The sequence below is a fragment of the Scyliorhinus canicula genome, chromosome 8, assembly GCF_902713615.1.
Source record: "Scyliorhinus canicula chromosome 8, sScyCan1.1, whole genome shotgun sequence".
Classification (NCBI taxonomy): Eukaryota; Metazoa; Chordata; class Chondrichthyes; order Carcharhiniformes; family Scyliorhinidae; genus Scyliorhinus; species Scyliorhinus canicula.
In genome coordinates, this window is record NC_052153.1 from 5,031,001 (window position 1) to 5,049,008 (window position 18,008).

An 18,008-nucleotide genomic window follows, 5' to 3' on the forward strand; every position below is an offset into this window, starting at 1 on the left:
TGCAGGGAGAAACAGCACCACCAGCAGACAGCCAGCGGTACTGCAGGGAGAAACAGCACCACCAGCAGACAGCCGGCGGTACTGCAGGGAGAAACAGCACCACCAGCAGACAGCCGGCGGTACTGCAGGGAGAAACAGCCCCACCAGCAGACAACCCGCGGTACTGCAGGAAGAAACAGCGCCACCAGCAGACAACCCGCGGTACTGCAGGAAGAAACAGCGCCACCAGCAGACAGCCGGATGGACTGCAGGGAGAAACAGCGCCACCACCAGCCATTTGCTGAAAATTCTACTGAATAAAATTATTCATTTAGACACAGAATTTACAGTGCAGAAGGAGGCCATTCGACCCATCGAGTCTGCACAGGTCCTTGGAAAGAGCACCCCACATCTCCGCCCCACACCCGTAGCCCAGCAATCCCACCCAACCCCAGGACACTAAGGACAATTTTAGCATGGCCTAATCCACCTAACCTGCCCATCTTTGGACTGTGGGAGGAAACCGGAGCCCCCGGAGGAAACCCACACAGACACGGGGAGAACGTGCAGACTCCGCACAGACAGTGAGCCAAGCCGGGATTCGAACCTGGGACCCTGGAGCTGTGAAGCGACAGTGCTAACCACTATGCTACCGTGCCAGCCCATGTGTTACCATGCCACCCATTCGATCACACCCAATTTTTACAGTTGGGATTATTCTCCTTGGAGCAGAGAATCTAAAGGAGAGATTTCATAACGGGATCAGAATCATAACAAGTTAATTTGCCAACAACAACATCGTACAATTAGAGAGCACAGTTAAGATGGTGATTACCAGGCAAAATGTGACCCCAAAGCACATGGGGACATATTAGGTCAGCTGACTATAATCTTGGTCAAAGAGGTAGGTTTTAAGGATTGTCTTCGGGAGGGGGGGGGGGGGGGGGGGGGGGGGGGGGGAGTGCTGTCCTTTATGCGTAAATGTTCACAAATGAATATTTTGGATAGTTTTGGATCATTAGAAATTATATTATTGAACAGGAGCCAACAATGTTGAATGTGACCGTAAACATTTAATAACATTCAGGTGATTTATTTTGCCTTGTAGTATTTGAAATGTCAAATTACTTTTACAAGTATTTACTGCACACAGGAACTTGGTCTTGATACAGATGGGAAAATTGATACATTTCCTTGTTCCAAGGGACACTTTGACTCCTCATGAGCTTTGATTCAATTCCTCTTCCAGTTTAGTTAGTCTTTTCTCAAGGATTTTAAAGTTTACCTTGTGCATCATCAAGAACTGTCCATTCAGGTGAAAGACCGGAATGTCATACTTGTACCTCTCGTACCAGACAGAATTTTCTGGAACAGTAATGTCTACTTCCTGCAGCATGAACTAAGAGTTAAAAGATATTCACAGTCATTATTGTTGCATTTCTATGTTTGCCTCATACAAATTGTCCAGTCTCACACCGGACTGGTAAACTAAACATAGGCTCAGCTTATTCGAAGCTGTAGTACAGCATTGCTCAGCGGACAGGGTTACTATAAAGATTCAACAGCTATTGTTAACAGGAGAGTACGGCTGCAGCTCCTTCACACCACATGCTGTGAGCTAAACTGAAAGCTCCCTAAACGTCTGTTAGTCACATGGTTTACATCCTGGCGACTTACTCATGAGCATATTTTTCACCTAAAGCGACAACACAATTATCTGGGGGAAATTAGATGAGGGAGAAAGGATCGGAAGGATATGCTGAAGATGTCAAGGTGAGGGGAGGTTTTTGTCGAGCAGAAACATTGACACAGAACAGACTAAATGGCCTGTTTCTGTGCTGTAAAATTCATTATATAATCAAGAGTAAAGATAGGAAGACAGGTTGCATAGACAAGGCTTCCATTTCCTCGAATATAGAAGATTGAGGTGCTTTAAGACCACTGAAGGATTTGATAGAGTGCATAAAGAAGGATTGGGGAAGAATTTTCAGCGCTGTTGTTCAAAATTATCTACCTCATTTTAATATCTGAGTGCTGGGAAACGTGCTGTAGGTTCTGTTTAGTTTAAAGCTTCGTACCCAATTGACCGGTTGGGTTGATTCTAATACAGCTGGTGCCAACTGCACAGCAGGGCACGAAAAAGCACAACACTAAATGATAAAAAGCAGCAAATCCCAGAGGTACTTGGCCAGTGACTGAGAGAGAGAACGATCAATTACTTTCTGAAATGGGGGATCTTTCACCAGAACCAGAACAATATTTTTTGGGCAAGTGACTATGTGGTACACCGCTGAACACCCTGCATGCACTTGACGAAGCTGCGAGCTACTTAATCTCAAAAGGACGGTGAATCAGGAACGTAAAGATACAATATTGCTGAGATGGGGAAAGGAGGTGTTAGTGGGGAGGGGGGGGGGGCGGGGGTGTACAGGTTAAAGAAGGTATGGCTAAGATGGGGGCCCCCAGCATTTAAAATAATCTATAACTAGGACAAGATCACAAAGGTAATTAGGTCTATACTCAAAAAGGACAAAACGTGTAGAGCTATGGGGAAAGAGAAAGGTGAATGGGACCAACCCAGATGGTTCTGTTGAAGAGCTTGCACAAACATGTTGGGCCAAATGGCTCTCTCTGTGTAACAACAACAACTTATATTTATGTAACAACTTCAATGTAGCAAAATGTCCCAAGATAGTTTGCAGGAACATTACAAAAGCAAATATGACACCAAGCCACGTTCTCAGTCCGGTGAGCCAATGCTCAAAGAGAAAGATCTTATTTACATAGAATACATAGAACATACAGTGCAGGAGGAGGCCATTCGGCCCATCGAGTCTGCACCGACCCACCTAAGCCCTCACTTCCACCCTATCCCCGTAACCCAATAACCCCTTCGAACCTTTTTGGACACTAAGGACAATTTTAGCATGGCCAATCCACCTACCCTGCATGTCTTTGGACTGTGGGAGGAAACCGGAGCACCCGGAGGAAACCCACGCAGACACGGGGAGAACGTGCAGACTCCACACAGACAGTGACCCAGCCGGGAATCGAACCTGGGACCCTGGCGCTGTGAAGCCACAGCGCTATCCACTTGAGCTACCGTGCTGCCCATTTCAGGGGGTAATCCAAAAATTGAATGCAAACTGAAAGCAACCTGTAGAAATAGCAAAACAGGTGGCTGAGTCTGAGGAGGCAGCCTGTGAAAAATCAACTGGAACAAATAGGGAGTGAGGGAAACACTCCTGGACAAGGAAGGGGATTCAGAAAGTGTGTCGAAATGTCTAACTACGAAGGAAAGAGAGATCTACTAAGCAGCACATTAAACCAACAAGGCAAATAAAACACTTTACTAAGTTACTAAAACGGCACAGTGCAACTTAGAAATACTGCAGTCATGGCCAAAGTGTCCAGGATTCTCATCAGGCTGCAGTTTGAACACAATACTCTCCTGGCCACCCTCACACATTACACCCTATGTAAACGTAACCTTATTGGAAACACTGCTGCCCATATCCTAACTCACACCAAGTCCCATCACCCCTGTGCTCGCTGTCACAGGCTGGCTCCTGTCCCACAACTCGATTTTAAAATTCTCATCCTTCTTTTCAAATCCAGGGCGATAAAGGCGGGCTGGTCATGTTAAGTAATGGGTTAAGAGACATTGCAATTAGTTGTCTTTTATGTTAAATGTTCAATGATTGTCTCATTTATGTTAAGTGTTCAATGATTGACACTGATATGTAAAGGGGCTTCAGGTGGACTCTGGATCTTGTGATGTGATGATTGAGTTTAGTGCAGAGTCTGTTAAAGTGAAATAAAGGTGTTTGTGAAAAGGAGCTGGACTTTTGTCTCTTCATAGCACAGCATCGATTCGTTTAACAGGTCAGATGGGCAGAGCAGTGGTAAAGGGAACTTAACCCTGAAAAGTGTGAGGTGATGCATTTTGGGAGGACAAGGAAGGGGAATAAACAATGAACAGCAGGTCGCTAGGAGGTAGAGAGGGATCTTGGGATGTCCATAGATCCCTGAAGGCAGCAGGACAGGTAGATAAGGCGGTTACAAAAGGCATTTGAGATACTTGCCTTTATTAGCCGAGGTATAGAATAGAAGAGCAGGGAGGTTATGATGGAGCTGCATATAACATTTGTTCGGCCACAGATAGAGTACGGTGTGCAGTTCTGGTTGCTACACGAGAGGAAAGATGTAATTGTACTAGAAAGGCTCAGAGAAAATTCACCAGCTGGGCTGGTGCATTTCAGCTATGAAGAGAGGCTGGTTGGGCTGGGGCTGTTTTCCTTCGAGCAGAGAAGGCGGAGGGGACGGGATTGAGGTGTACAAAATTATGAGGGATATAGATAGGAAGGAACTTTTCCCTTTAGTAGATGGGTCAATCACCAGGGGGCATGGATTTAAGATCAGGGAAGGAGGTTTTGAGGGATCTGGAAGAAAAACCTTTTCACACACAGTGTGAGAATTTGAAACCCTGCCTGCAAGGGTGGTGGAGGCAGGTACGGACGGCAGATTTCCATCCCTAAAGGACATTAGTGAACCAGATGGGGTTTTATGATAACCCAGTCTCTATTACGGAGATTAGCTGGATTTATTTAACTGGATTTTAATTTCCTTGCTGCTGGTAGGATTTGGGATTTGAACTCCTGTCTCAAGATCATTAGCCCAGGCCTCTGGATTACTCGTCATATAACAACTGCACCACCATACTCATAATGAAAATTTCCAATGTTTGAAAGTAAAGATGCCCCGTGAATTAATGAAAATTGGAATTTTCTATGCGTCGCGGTGGCGCAGTGGTTATCACTGCTGTCTCACGGCTCCGAGGATCCGGGTTCAATCCCGGCCCCGGGTCACTGTGGAGTTTGCACATTCTCCCCGTGTCTGCGTGGGTCTCACCCCCACAATCCAAAACGATGTGCAGGGTAGGTGGATTGGCCATGCTAAATTGCCTCTTAATTGGAAAAAAAAAAGAATTGGGTATTTAACATTTTTTTTTTAAAAAGAAAATTGGAATTTCATTGTATTCCAGAGATAGTCCCTCAATATTGAAATCTAATGGAAGTGAGTTGATAACCTCATGAGTAGAATATTATGAACAACTGTTTACTCCCAGATGTGATTCCACGATTAGGGAGTACCTACTGAACAATCCCGACAGTGACATTCATAAGCAGAGACCCATTCTCTGCAAGTAAAAGGAATAGGTTCAAGCCTTGAACCTTTTTGCGATTACCAGGGAGCTTGGGGAACCCACAGTTCCTTGTTGCTTTCTCCAAGGCAACACCATGGCTAATCTGGCTGGCACGTCAACTCTATCAGAACCCTTTTATCGCATAGCATAAATTGTTGCAATCTTTTGAAATTTGGCATTCTGGTGTTTGTCCTGTTGAGTGCAAGAAAAAAAACTTTGGCAACATGTCTCTCTTTTCAACTGATTAACAACTGTTAATCACCCCACTGAAGGTGATGAATACTTTAAGCAAAGTAAATGATTATCAAACCCGGATTAATGTTGAATGTTGAAATTTTGTATCTGGTTTCGTACCCGGTGTCTGTATGGCTCCAGTTCCTCCTTTGCTTCTTCGCAAAGTGTGCAAGAATCCTGAGGATTCAAACCGTGTGTTAGTGAGTAACTATTTCCCTAAAATACAATAAAATAATCCAGTGAGTTAAACGTTTACTTGATACTATACTGTCCACGAGGTTTCCCTGAACTGGATGTGCATTATTGGAATACTAACAATGATGATTTGCACTTTTGAGCAAATGTGTCCAAAATGATTTACAAACGAGGATCTTCATCAGAGGCTGCCGACTAGTGAGAGATAAAACTAAAGGGCGGAATTCAATTGATCCCTTTTAAATTTTGTTTAAAATATGTGATGGCTAAGGTAAGAGGAATCTTTCTTTTTTTTAAGCTTACAACCAAGTTCACGTGGTTCAGTTTGGGTCGCTGCCAACTGTGATAGCGAAATGAAGTCCGTTCTCCTACCCTCGCCGGGTATTCAACTAGATTTCAAAGGGAAGCTGGTTGTACTTGGCTAAAATCAATGCTTTCGCTCTGCCCCAGAACAGATTATCAATTTGTCAAGGTGGGTTTACCAATCAATCCGATTAGGAGAGCGTAATTTAAAATCTGTGCAACATTCTTCATTAAAACCAAAAATCCGATTTAGTTCACACACCCATCGTTCAAATCTCTGGTGGGAGATTGACGTTCCATTTTAATCCATTATCCATCCAAATGATTAGGAAATGGGACTAATTGGATCGTTCTTTCAAAGGGCTGGCTCAGGCAAGAATGGGCCAAATGGCCTTCTGTGCTGTACGGTTCTTGGAAGTATAATCACCCTGTACTGTACCTTAGTAAACAGTGTTAAAACTGGCAAATCTTTGCTGTGTGTAGACATTCTTCGCAACAACAATTCTAAAACAGATTTTGATGATTGTCCCAGGTTTAAATAGTGAAGCAAATACATTGTTCCAGTGGCTCTGAAAGTAATTAAAATATTATTAGATTGTGCATTGACTTGCTGATCAATAATACAAGATGTTTCACCAAATCCTTTGCCCTCTAAGTGAACATGTTGCTGTAATAATTATTTCCACAGGTTGCGCTAGGAAATAGGTTCCGTAAAATCCCTAAAAATCTTAAAGAGTCAAAGGAAAGAATTTGATATTTTAAAAATCTATCTGTGGGAACAAACTTTCACAACTAATTTAATAACAATCTTTAATAATAATCTTTATTGTCGCAAGTAGGCTTACATTAACACTGCAACAAAGTTACTGTGAAAATCCCCCAGTCCCTATCTAGACCATATATATTGACATTGCATTAACGATGATCAGACTTCTGAAACTTATGCACGTGCTGTCAATCACTAAATGTCACTTCCCGTGGCAAGTTTAATACGCCATTAATATGCAAATCCAGGAAATTCTTAAAAATAACAAGAAGGCTGAGGGTGAAATGTTGTTTGTGTGAAGCAATCGAGGGATAATCCGAGCAGCAAGTTATGGAGATTCACAATGTACTTGATCCCGTGTAAACGGCATGGAATTTATGTATGAATAGCAGTCTGTATCATTTACACCCCACCACTGTTCCCGCCCAATGGCTACAACAAAAACTTTAGGAGCGAAAGTCCTTGTCCATAAGTTTTGTTACAATCTCTGCAAAGACTGATTAACTTGTGAAAAGAAATTTGAACTTCCAGTTAATAGCTGAAGAAATTACAAAACATGTTTTACTGTAAAAAAAAGTCCAAAAGAACTATTGACTAAACAGTATTGTAATAGACAACTGATACTTACTATACTCAGGAAAGATCTACCTGTATTAACTCTGTTTATCAAGGTGACTATAAAATAGAACATTCCCCTTTTTCTTTTAGCACAACTAAAAACACACTTCATAAATGCACATCTTTGGGTGGTGGGGGCGAGACCCACGCAGACACGGGGAGAATGCGCAAACACCACACGGACAGTGACCCAGAGCCAGGATCGAACCTGGGACCTCGGCGCCGTGAGGCAGCAGGGCTAACCCACTGCGCCACCGTGCTGCCCAGCTGAGGCATTTTGACTTCAAAGTGAACAAGTGTGCAAAATATTTTGCAATACTTAAGGTGTCAGTCTTGAATCAGTGGAGAGCACTCTTCCTATCTCTCTTAAAAGCCAATCGGCTGCTACTCTTCATTATTGTACTGAGGGAGTGCTGCACTGTCAGAAGTGCTGCCTTTCAGGTCGGATGATAATATGAGACCCCCCCCCCGTCCTCTCAGCTGACATGAAAGATCCCATGGTTACATTTTGAAGAACAGGGGAGTTGTTCCTGGCTAATATTTACCCATCAATCAACAGCAGTGGTTCACGAAGGTGGTTCACCGTCCCCTTCTTCAGGGTAATTAGCATAGGCAGCGAATCCTGGCCTTGTCGATGCCACCCACATCCCACAAGAGTAAAAAAAGTACAAAAACAGATCGTCTGGTCATTTGCACGTTGCTGTTTGTGGGAAATTGTGACGTACAAATTGCCTTCTGCGTTTCCTACTCGTGACTACACGTCACAAGTACTTCATTAGTTATAAAGCACTTTGGTGGTCATGTGAAAGGTCGTAGATCATAGAATTTACTGTGCAGGAGGCCATTCGGCCCATCGGGTCTGCACCAACCCTTGGAAAGAGCACTCTACTTAAGCCCAGGCTTCCACCCTATCCCCGTAACCCAGTAACCCCACCTAATCTTTTGGACACTCGGGTCAATTTATCATGGCCAATCCACCTAACCCGCACATCTTTGGACTGTGGGAGGAAACCGGAGCACCCGGAGGAAACCCACGCAGACACGGGGAGAACGTGCAGACTCCGCACGGACTGTCACCCGAGGCTGGAATTGAACCGGGGTCCCTGGAGCTGTGAGGCAGCTGTGCTAACCACTGTGCCACTGTGCTTTATAAATGTAATTCTATCTACTAATTTCCGCAATCGATAGCGATGAAATGGCAAAGTGGCATAAATTTAGGGCTCCGGTTAGTGTGTTTGATGGCGGGCATGCTGGGAGAATGAAGCAGGAGGCCCAGAAATCGATTTCACGCCAATGTGAACCGACAACGTTGCTACCACTGTACATGCTGGAATTAAAATAAAATGCTAAGTTCTTGGGACCATTCTGCGATTGCTGTTAATTTTAAAATCAAGCCTTTTTGACTCTACAAAAAAACCATAGTAATCATTTTGTCAAAAATATGATCTGAATTTCAAACACAGCCACATAAAGACCAGCTTGAGTGTAACTAAAGTTTTTTGCATGAAGAGGTAAACACAAGGTTTTTCCATGTCACTGATAGGTTGACAGAAGATATCAGGAAAAAGCCACATTGCCTGTTGGGATCTTCACAGCCGTCAACTGTAATGACCAAGGTAGACTTGACCCCAGGGTTATATTGTTTGATGCCCAAGACCGTTCACTAGCTCAGGTATTTTCAAAAAGGGGTTGTGACCAGCGGGTCGGGAGGGTCGCTGAGCCATCCATCGCGGCGTTCCCGATCGCGGGAATTCAGGCAAAATGGCCGCAGCTGACGGCTTTTAAAAATGCCGCTCTGAGCGGCTTTAAAAATGACGGCTGCAACCAGCTTTAAAAATGCGGGTGAGCTGCGCATGCATGTCCGCTCATCAGCACGCACGCCCGGAACACAGAGAGAAACACCGCCTCCTCCCGACGTCAGTGCGCTGACCCAGGAGAAGATTTTTTAAAAAATTCGATTCAGTTTTCCTGCATCTGCCTGGAATAGTGTCAATGGCTGAGCCTGCAGAACTCTCTTTGACAGCGAATTTTAGAGATTAAAAAGATTCACAATACTTTGAGTTGAGTAATTCCTCCTTATCTATGTCTAAAATCATCGCATTGTAATTTTCAGACTATATCCCCAGGCTGTAAACCTCCCATTTGAGGAAAACTGCATTCTGCTTTTGCTCTTTGAGTCCTGAGAGAATAATGCGTGTTTCAATGAGGTCATTTCTGTCTTCACTACTCTCGACTATAGAACATAAACCCAGGCTCACCTCTCGCATTAAAGGTAAAAGAAAATCGTGGGTCGCGAAGGCTGGCCGGCGTGGGTCGCGAAGGTCGGCCGGCGTGGGTCGCGAAGGGCGGACGGCGTGGGTCGCGAAGGTCGGCCGGCGTGGGTCGCGAAGGTCGGACGGCGTGGGTCGCGAAGGTCGGCCGGCGTGGGTCGCGAAGGTCGGCCGGCGTGGGTCGCGAAGGTCGGCCGGCGTGGGTCGCGAAGGTCGGCCGGCGTGGGTCGCGAAGGCCGGCCGGCGTGGGTCGCGAAGGTCGGCCGGCGTGGGTCGCGAAGGTCGGCCGGCGTGGGTCGCGAAGGTCGGCCGGCGTGGGTCGCGAAGGTCGGCCGGCGTGGGTCGCGAAGGTCGGCCGGCGTGGGTCGCAAAGGTCGGTCGGTGTAGGCCGCCAAGGTCGGGCGGCGTGGGTCGCGAAGGTCAGCCGGCGTGGGTCGCGAAGGTCGGCCGGCGTGGGTCGCGAAGGTTGGCCGGCGCGAGTCGCGAAGACCGGCCGGCATGGGTCGCGAAGGTCGGACAGCATGTGTCGCAACGGTTGGCCGGCGTGGGTCGTGACGGTTGGCCGGCGTGGGTCGCATAGGTCGGCCGGCGTAGGTCCTCAAGGTCGGCCGGCGTGGGTCCCGAAGGATGGCCGGCGTGGGTCCCGAAGGATGGCCGGTTGGTAAAAATGGGTCGTGGGCAAAGAAATCTTTGGCTTTGATGCTGGAACCCAATTTACAGCAATTTCCCAGACTCCTGTCAGTATCTCGACTGCTTTGATGTAATTTCAATGTCAGCCTCGCTCAAAATAAACTACCTCACACACTCAATCGCAGAGTGTGTTGATGAAGTTCAATGCAGAGAAATTTAAAGTGATTAATTTTGGAAGGAAGAACATGGAGAGACAATATTAAATACAGAGTACAATTTCAAAGAGGGTTCAGGAGCAGAGAGACCTGGGTGTTTATGTGCACAGATCACTGATGGTGACAGGGCAGGTGGAGAGGGCAGTTAATTAAGAATTCTGGGCTTTATTCGTTTTAAAAAATAAATTTAGAGTACCCAATTCATTTTTTCCAATTAAGGGGCAATTTAGCGTGGCCAATCCACCTACCCTGCAAATCTTTGGGTTGTGGGGGCGAACCCCACGCAAACACGGGGAGAATGTGCAAACTGCACACGGACAGTGACCCAGAACCGTGATCGAACCTGGGACCTCAGCGCCGTGAGGCTGCAATGCTAACCACTGCGCCACCGTGCTGCCCTACATTCTGCGTTTTATTAACAGGGGTAGAGTATATGAGCAAGAAGATTTTGCTGAACTGTATAAGTTACTAGTTAGGCCTAAGCTAGAATATGTACCCAGTTCTGGGAGCCACACTTTAGGAAAGAAGTGGAGGCTATAGAGTGAGTCACGAGAATGGTTCCCGTGATGAGGAATTTCAGTTGTGAAGATAGATTGGTGAAGCTGGAAGTGTTTTCCCTAGGGCAAAAAAGGCTGGAAGGAGATTTAATTGAGTTGTTCAAAATCATGAGGGGTCTGGACAGAGTCAATGAGGAGAAACTGTTTGCACTGATGAAAGAATCGAGAATGAGATTTAAAATAATTTGCAAAAGAAGCAAAAGTGCTTTGAGAAAAAGCTTGGGCGCACGGTGGCGCAGTGGTTAGCACTACTGTCCCACGGCGTCGAGATCCCAAGTTTGAATCCCGGCCCTGGGTCACAGTCCGTGTGGAGTTTGCACATTCTCCCCGTGTCTGTGTGGGTCCCACCCCCACAACCCAAAGATGTGCAGGGTAGGTGGATTGGTCACGCTAAATTGCCCCTTAATTAAAAAAAAAAACGCTTTTTCCACACAGCGAGTGGAATCTGGAATACACTGCCTAAGGATTCAATCAAAGCTTTCAAAAGGGAATTAGCCTGTTCCCTGGAGGCAGGTGCAGGGTTATGGGGAGAAGATGGGGGAATGGCACTATAGGGGAGTTGCACAGTCGGAGAGCCAGTGCTGACACGACGAACCAAAGGGACTCCTTCTGCTGTGCTTGTGAAATGCATGTGATTCGATCGGGGCAGCACGGTAGCACAGTGGGTAGCACTGTTGCTTCACAGCGCCGGGGTCCCAGGTTTGATTCCCGGCTTGGGTCACTGTCTGTGCGGAGTCTGCACGTTCTCCCCGTGACTGAGTGGGTTTCCTCCAGGTGCTCCGGTTTCCTCCCACAGTCCTGAGACGTGCAGGTTAGGTGAACTGGCCATGATAAATTACCCTTAGTATCCAAAGAAAGGTTAGGAGGGGTTATTAGATTAAAGGGATAGGGTGGAAATGAGGGTTTAAGTGGGTCGGTGCAGACTCGATGGACCGAATGGCCTCCTTCTGCACTGTATGTTCTATGTTTAGTGAATTGGACATTCTGAATTCTCCCTCAGTGTACCTGAACAGGAGCCGGAGTGTGGCGACTAGGGGGTTTTCACAGTAACTTTATTGCAGTATCTATGTAAACCTACTTGTGACAATAATAAAGATTATCATCATGTCCATGATGTCTCAGGTGACCATATTTCAGGGCAATATTCAGTCCATTAAAACACCCATCGCCCGCTCCTCAGCAGGCTGCACTACAGGTGATGAAACATTGCAGCAAAGGCAGCCAGAGCTCTGTCCACCTGTCAATGCCCAGCAGCCTCCCAGATCCATGGTCAGTGCCAACTGTCCATCAGCTCAGGACACAATCACCCCCTCTCCCCCCACCCCCACCCCCACTTACTCACAGGGAAACCAAACTTCTCACTGTGTTGTGGCCACTTTGCATTCGAGCTGGTGTGTCGGCCCCTCGCTGTTCCCCAAATCTCTGATCACATTTCGCAACTGAATATGTAGCAAAAAAAAGGGGGAGGTGAGTCAATGTTCGCGCAACCTTTGGGCATTGTCCAATTAGCTGCGGCAGAATTTAAGGTTTTTAAAGGTGAGGCTAACGCTGAGTATTTAAAGAATTGAGATTTTAAACGCAACTGCGACAAGCGATATTACCGATGGTGAAGCGAATCTTCCATCTGCCGGGTGATCAGTTACACTGATCAGGTGGAGCTGGGTCACATGACAGAGGGTCACATGACTCCCGGTTTGTTACAGTCCCAGACAGCGCGGGACAGTTTGGAAATGCTGCCATTCAGTTTAACCTCTGTTTCTGATTGGCAAACCTGGGGAGTAGAGTAATCAATACTTTTGGAGTCAAGGAGCTGGGGATAAATGAAATGTCCTTTCACACACCCAGGCTGTGCCTAGAGAATCAGTCTGTGCAATTTCCTAATATCGGCATTAACTATTCCCACTGACCTGGGCTGGGGTGGTAACCACAGGACACACATTTAAGATACAAAAAACAGAAAATCTTGGACAATTTCAGCAGGTCTGGTACAAAGAACCAGAGCAGAATTGTTGTAACAGGGTGAGTTATCGTCTGCAATACTCTGCTTAAAAGGTTAGCGCCTCCCAGCTGGAAACAGATCTAAGAATTGTCAGTTTTAAAAGAGAATTGGAAAAACACCCAAAACGCTTGCATGAACAGGGCGGTGGGACTCGTTGGAGAGCACCGACAAAGCGCTGGCATAGCCACTGTGTGGTGAATGTACATTGCATAATTCACACTATAGTATTGTGTCCTTGTGGGCTCTTGTCTGTGAGCCGTTGCGCAGCTCTGCCCACAGGGGGAGATGAGGAGCTTGTACAGGGCTCCACCCTTGACTCCGCCCATGGCCCCTCCCACTACCAGAAGTATAATGTGCTGCAGCCTTGTGAGTCTGCCCTCAGTTCTTCTGGTCGCAGGCTGGCTCAGTTGTAAGTCTATTAAAGCCACAGTTTACTTCCTATCGTGTCTCGAGTGAATTGATGGTCACATCACACTGGAAACAGATTCAAGAATTGTCAGTTTTAAAAGAGAATGGGAAAAACACCCAAAACGCTTGCATGAACAGGGCGGTGGGACTCGGACAGCACCTACAAAGTGCTGGCATAGCCATGGACTGATTTTTGTGATATATGATTCAACAATTAACATTCTTGACCTTTACTCTAATATCATCAAACTGTTTGAACTCGCTGTGAAGTGCCCTGCGTTATTTTAAAAATATTAATTCACGGGATGTGGCTCGGGCAACATTTATTGCCCATCCCTAATTGCCCTTGAGTTGATGGTGGTGAGCTGCCGTCTTGAACCGCTGTAATCTATCTGGTAAACCCGTTGTTCAGTTAGGGAGTTCCAGGATTTGTACCCAGCGACAGTGAAGGAACAGCGATACAACTCAGGATGGTATCTTGGAGCAGAACGTGCAGATGGTGAGGTTCCCATGTGTCTGCTGCTCTTATCCTCTAGATGGTAGAGTTTGGAAGATGCTGTCGAAGGAGCCTGATTGAGTTCCTGCAGTGCATTTTCTAAATGGTACACATGGCTGCCACTGTGTGTCAGTCAGTGGTGGTGGGAACAAATATTTAAGGTGATGGATGGGGTGCCAATTGATGCACCATCAATTACACACGAGGAAAGTTGTAGAAAACAAAGTAATGGTTTTAGTACTCTAAGATGTAGCCTGTCTGTTGCTGAACCCAGACTGGAGACAGGGCTACAGATCAGTGAACTAAATACAACACCCAGTAGCGCGGAGCCACCCAAGAACAACAATATATAACACAGTAACAATGGAACAAACAGTAACAGAGAATATATACAGCGCTGTAAGTAACAGTGGAACTACAATAACAGTGGTTCACCACACCAAACAAGTGGGCTGCTTTGTTCTTGATCGTGTCGAGCTTCTTGAGTGTTGTTGGAGCTGCACTCATCCAGGCAAGTGGAGAGTATTCCATCACACTCCTGACTTGTGCCTTGCAGATGGTGGGCAGGCTTTGGGGAGTCAGGAGGTGAGTTACTCACTGCAGGATTCCCAGCCTCTGACCTGCTCTTGTAGCCACAGAGTTTATATGGTTGGTCCAGCTCAGTTTTAGGTCATTCTAACCCCCAGGATGCTGATAGTTTGCAACAATAATGGTACAGTGCAAATACAAGTTGCTGTTTTGTTGCAAAATGCAAATTAAGGTGACTGCTGATTGGCCAGTTTCCTATTGGTAAGGTGAATGAAATCCAACAATGTAGATCAAGTGCACGCAGCAGGAATCACAACCGTGTTTAGGTGCTAGTCTGCCTGCCCAGCCTTTCTCTCCTGTGGCATTTAAAATAACTGAATTGTTCTTTAGGTTAATGGTGGTTCACTGGGTAGCACTTTCACCTTTTAAATCAGAACGTTGTGGGTTCAAGTCCCACTCAGAGACTTGAAAATCTCAGCTGACTGTCTCAGTGCTGCTCTATTGGAAGTACTGTCTTTTGGGTAAAATGTTAAACCAGGCCTTAGTCTACTTGGTCATGTGAGAGTACCTTTAAGAAATGGGCGTTTTTTTATAGAATAACTGTAGTGGGTGTACCTTTAGGAAATGAGTGTTTATTACTGCAGTGATGTCAGAGTGTGGGTGGAGCTGGGCTGTCTGTCAGCTTTTAGTTTCATTTGAGAAAAGCTTGGGTGTGTCTGATTTTTTTAAAAAGTTTTGTTTTCAGAGAGAAGAGCTGCAGTGAAAGCCGGCAGCTGCGCCTGGATCGCCCTACAAGCTAAATAATGTTCATTTGGGTGATTTCAAAGGGATGACTGCTCTCATTAGAGAATTTAAACCTGATCTCTGTGTTAAAAGGGTCTTTTGTCTTCTGGATGTTGATTAGGAATTTCTTAAGGATTACTTAAGTGTATTCTTTGGGGGTTGTATTTGAATTAATGGTTGCTAAGTATGTTTTTAAAAGGTTAACTTGAGTTCATAGAATAAACATTGTTTTGCTTTAAAAAATACTTTTCCATTTCTGCTGTACCACACCTGTAGAGTGGGCCGTGTGCTCCCCTTACAATAATAACTTATTGTCACAAGTAGGCTTCAATGAAGTTACTGTGAAAATCCCCTAGTCGCCACATTCCGACGCCTGTTCCGGGAGCTGGTACGGGATTTGAACCCCCGCTGCTATTCTGCATTACAACCCAGCTGTTTCGCTCACTGTGCTAAACCATCCCCATACCACAATCTATTAAACGTTGTGGGTCAGGTGAACTCCATGATACATTTTGGAGTTCCCTAAGCCCTGGCCCACAACACCTTCCTCAGGTGGAAATTGAAAAAAATTCGTGGCCACCATATTGGGGAAGAGCAGGAGAGTTCTCTCTGATGTCCTAGTCAATATTTATCCCTCAGTGCAAATTGGCTGCTGCAATTTCTGCATTACAACAGTGACCACACTTTCAACATAGCACCATGGCTGTAAAGCCACTTTGAATCATAGCATCATAGAATTTACAGTGCAGAAGGAGGCCATTTGTCCCATCAAGTCTGCACCAGCCTTTGGAAAGAGCACCCTATCCAAGCCCACACCTCCACCCTATCCCCATAACCCAGTAACGCCACCTAACCTTTTTAGAGACTAAGGGGCAATTTAGCGTGGCCAATCCACCAAACCTGCACATCTTTGGACTGTGGGAGGAAACCGGAGCACCCGGAGGAAACCCATGAAGACACGGGGAGAAAGTGCAGACTCCGCACAGACAGTGACCCAAGCCGGGCATCGAACCTGGAGCTGTGGAGCAACAGTGCTAACCACTGTACCACTGCGCCGCCCAAATATAACATTGCCTGAAGTCATGAAAGGTGCTATAGAAATGCAAGTGTTTTTGTCTTTTCTTTAGTGGGCCCCACCATCATTTTGAGTATTTTGCAAATTTGTTATTCAGCTACATGAGAATCACCAACTGCATTACATTGCCCCAATTAGAGTTGGTAAAAGAAACAGAAAATGTTGGAAATGGGAGGTGGTGGTTTAGTGGAAGAGAACGGCAATCGCTGGATGAGCACTCCGATACAATGCTCTGGGGATTGGGGTTCAAATCCCATCACGGCAAATGGTGAAATTTGGAATTAAAGGTCTGAAGCAATTGTCATAAAACCCTTCTGGTGACTGTAGGTGAGGAAGGTAGCTCTCGCCTGGGTACTTGTTTTTAAGCCCTTTTTACCCATTTTATTTGGGAGGATTCCTGTGGGAAAACTGACCAATTTGGAGATGCAGCTTACCTTTATCAGGACGATGCTGAAAAAGGGGTGCTAAGAAGGTGGTTATTCTTTGATGGACTGTGAGGCTTCGCGTAGCTACTCTGTGGAGAAAATGGCGGAGGTTGCTTCTACGACTGTGGCCGCCCCAATAATGGCGGATATATTTGCCAGTGTGCTGTCGATGGAATCTGACGAGCAATTTTAGAAACTGTGGAAGGCGGTGTGGGAGAGCCTTCGATAGGAGGCCCTGGGTCCTGTCCGATCGAGATTGGAGAAGACCACGGAGAGAGTGAAGCGACATGGCGAGGTGTTAGAAGGCGTGAAGAAGGCTCTGTCGAGGCTTGGTGAGCAAGTTGCCTCATTGGAGATGGCCATGGAATTAACAAGAACACGAGGTTGAGGACCAAAGTCTCGAGACTCATCCGAGGAGGCAGAACCTCAGAGTTGTGGGGCTGCTGGTGGGGATGGAAGGCCCAAATCCCACTGCGTATTTCTCGCAGATGTTTGGGAAGATGGTGGGGGAGGGGGCACCCGAGTCCCCTCCGGAGCTGGATATGGCCCATCGGACACTCTGTCAGAAGTCCCGGTCAAACGAACCACCGCGAGCAGTCATCATTCATTTCCATAGCTTTCAGGAGAAGGAACGGGTCCTGATGTGGGCCAAGGAACATCGAGACTGGAAGTGGGAGCGTAAACTCATTAGGATCTATCAGGACGTTGGAGCCGAACTGGCGAAGAGGAAGGCGGCCTTTCACAAAGCTAAGGCCACATTATACAAGAAGAGTGTTTGGTTTGGAGTTGGTGTACCTGGTAAGGCTGCCTGTTACATATCAGTTAAAGGATTATTATTTTGATGCACCAGAGGAGGCTTTGTTGTAAAGCATGAACTTGGCTGTAGTTAACTGTGCTACGTGAGGTTTTTGATTGATGTGGGTGGAGAAGGGAATTGGGTTATCTTGTATATAATTGAAGTTGTGTGTGGGAATTTCATTGTTCTGGGGATACGGAGGGGGAGCGTTTTTTTGTAGTTGTTTCATACAGTGTATGTTTATTATGTTATCCTGTTGGTCACTGTTGGGTTAACAAACGCGTTCTTTTCTCGGCCAGGAGGACTGTGGTGGATTCCATGATGGTATTGATAAACGCCTAGGCGCCAAATTGGAACAATGCGGCATTGGTGACTAGTGGCTTCCATACCTGATCTGGACACGTAATAAGTCGTTGGCGCCTTCGGGGTAGCGAGGACGCTATTGGCCTTTATGGAATAGATGGGGGGGGGGGGCAGACCCGTGGCGGCTTTATTCCCATGGGATAAGGAATTTTTGGTTCTTTT

At 46.2% G+C, this 18,008-nt stretch overlaps 1 protein-coding gene across 7 annotated transcripts; it reads right to left on the bottom strand.

The window, feature by feature from the left end:
- Positions 1-1,032: 1,032 nt before the first annotated feature.
- On the bottom strand, positions 1,033-12,655 carry c8h5orf63 (chromosome 8 C5orf63 homolog). Of its 7 annotated transcripts, none has more exons than XM_038804058.1 (6): positions 12,557-12,655; positions 12,316-12,412; positions 6,357-6,486; positions 5,540-5,596; positions 2,924-3,136; positions 1,033-1,378 (listed from the first exon to the last, which is right to left on the bottom strand). In XM_038804058.1, exons 2-6 carry the CDS (start codon positions 12,354-12,356, stop codon positions 1,199-1,201), a joined length of 621 nt encoding a protein of 206 aa, XP_038659986.1. In that variant the 5' UTR covers positions 12,357-12,412; positions 12,557-12,655; the 3' UTR covers positions 1,033-1,198. The 7 variants fall into 7 exon arrangements, with proteins under 7 accessions (XP_038659986.1, XP_038659989.1, XP_038659987.1 ...); XM_038804061.1 differs by having other exon boundaries at positions 12,312-12,412; positions 12,575-12,641; XM_038804059.1 differs by having other exon boundaries at positions 12,575-12,634.
- Between the last annotated feature and the right edge of the window lie 5,353 nt (positions 12,656-18,008).

What these genes read in the sequence shown, in the direction of transcription:
- c8h5orf63 (XM_038804058.1), bottom strand. Translation starts at nt 12,356, where the DNA reads ATGCAAAGTGGCCACAACACAGTGAGAAGTTTGGTTTCCCT. An exon ending in TTTTAACACTGTTTACTAAG is followed by an intron (nt 5,597 to 6,356) that starts GTACAGTACAGG and finishes TTGAATCCTCAG; the next exon opens with GATTCTTGCACACTTTGCGA. An exon ending in ACAGTCCAAAGACATGCAGG is followed by an intron (nt 1,379 to 2,923) that starts GTAGGTGGATTG and finishes TTTAACTCTTAG; the next exon opens with TTCATGCTGCAGGAAGTAGA.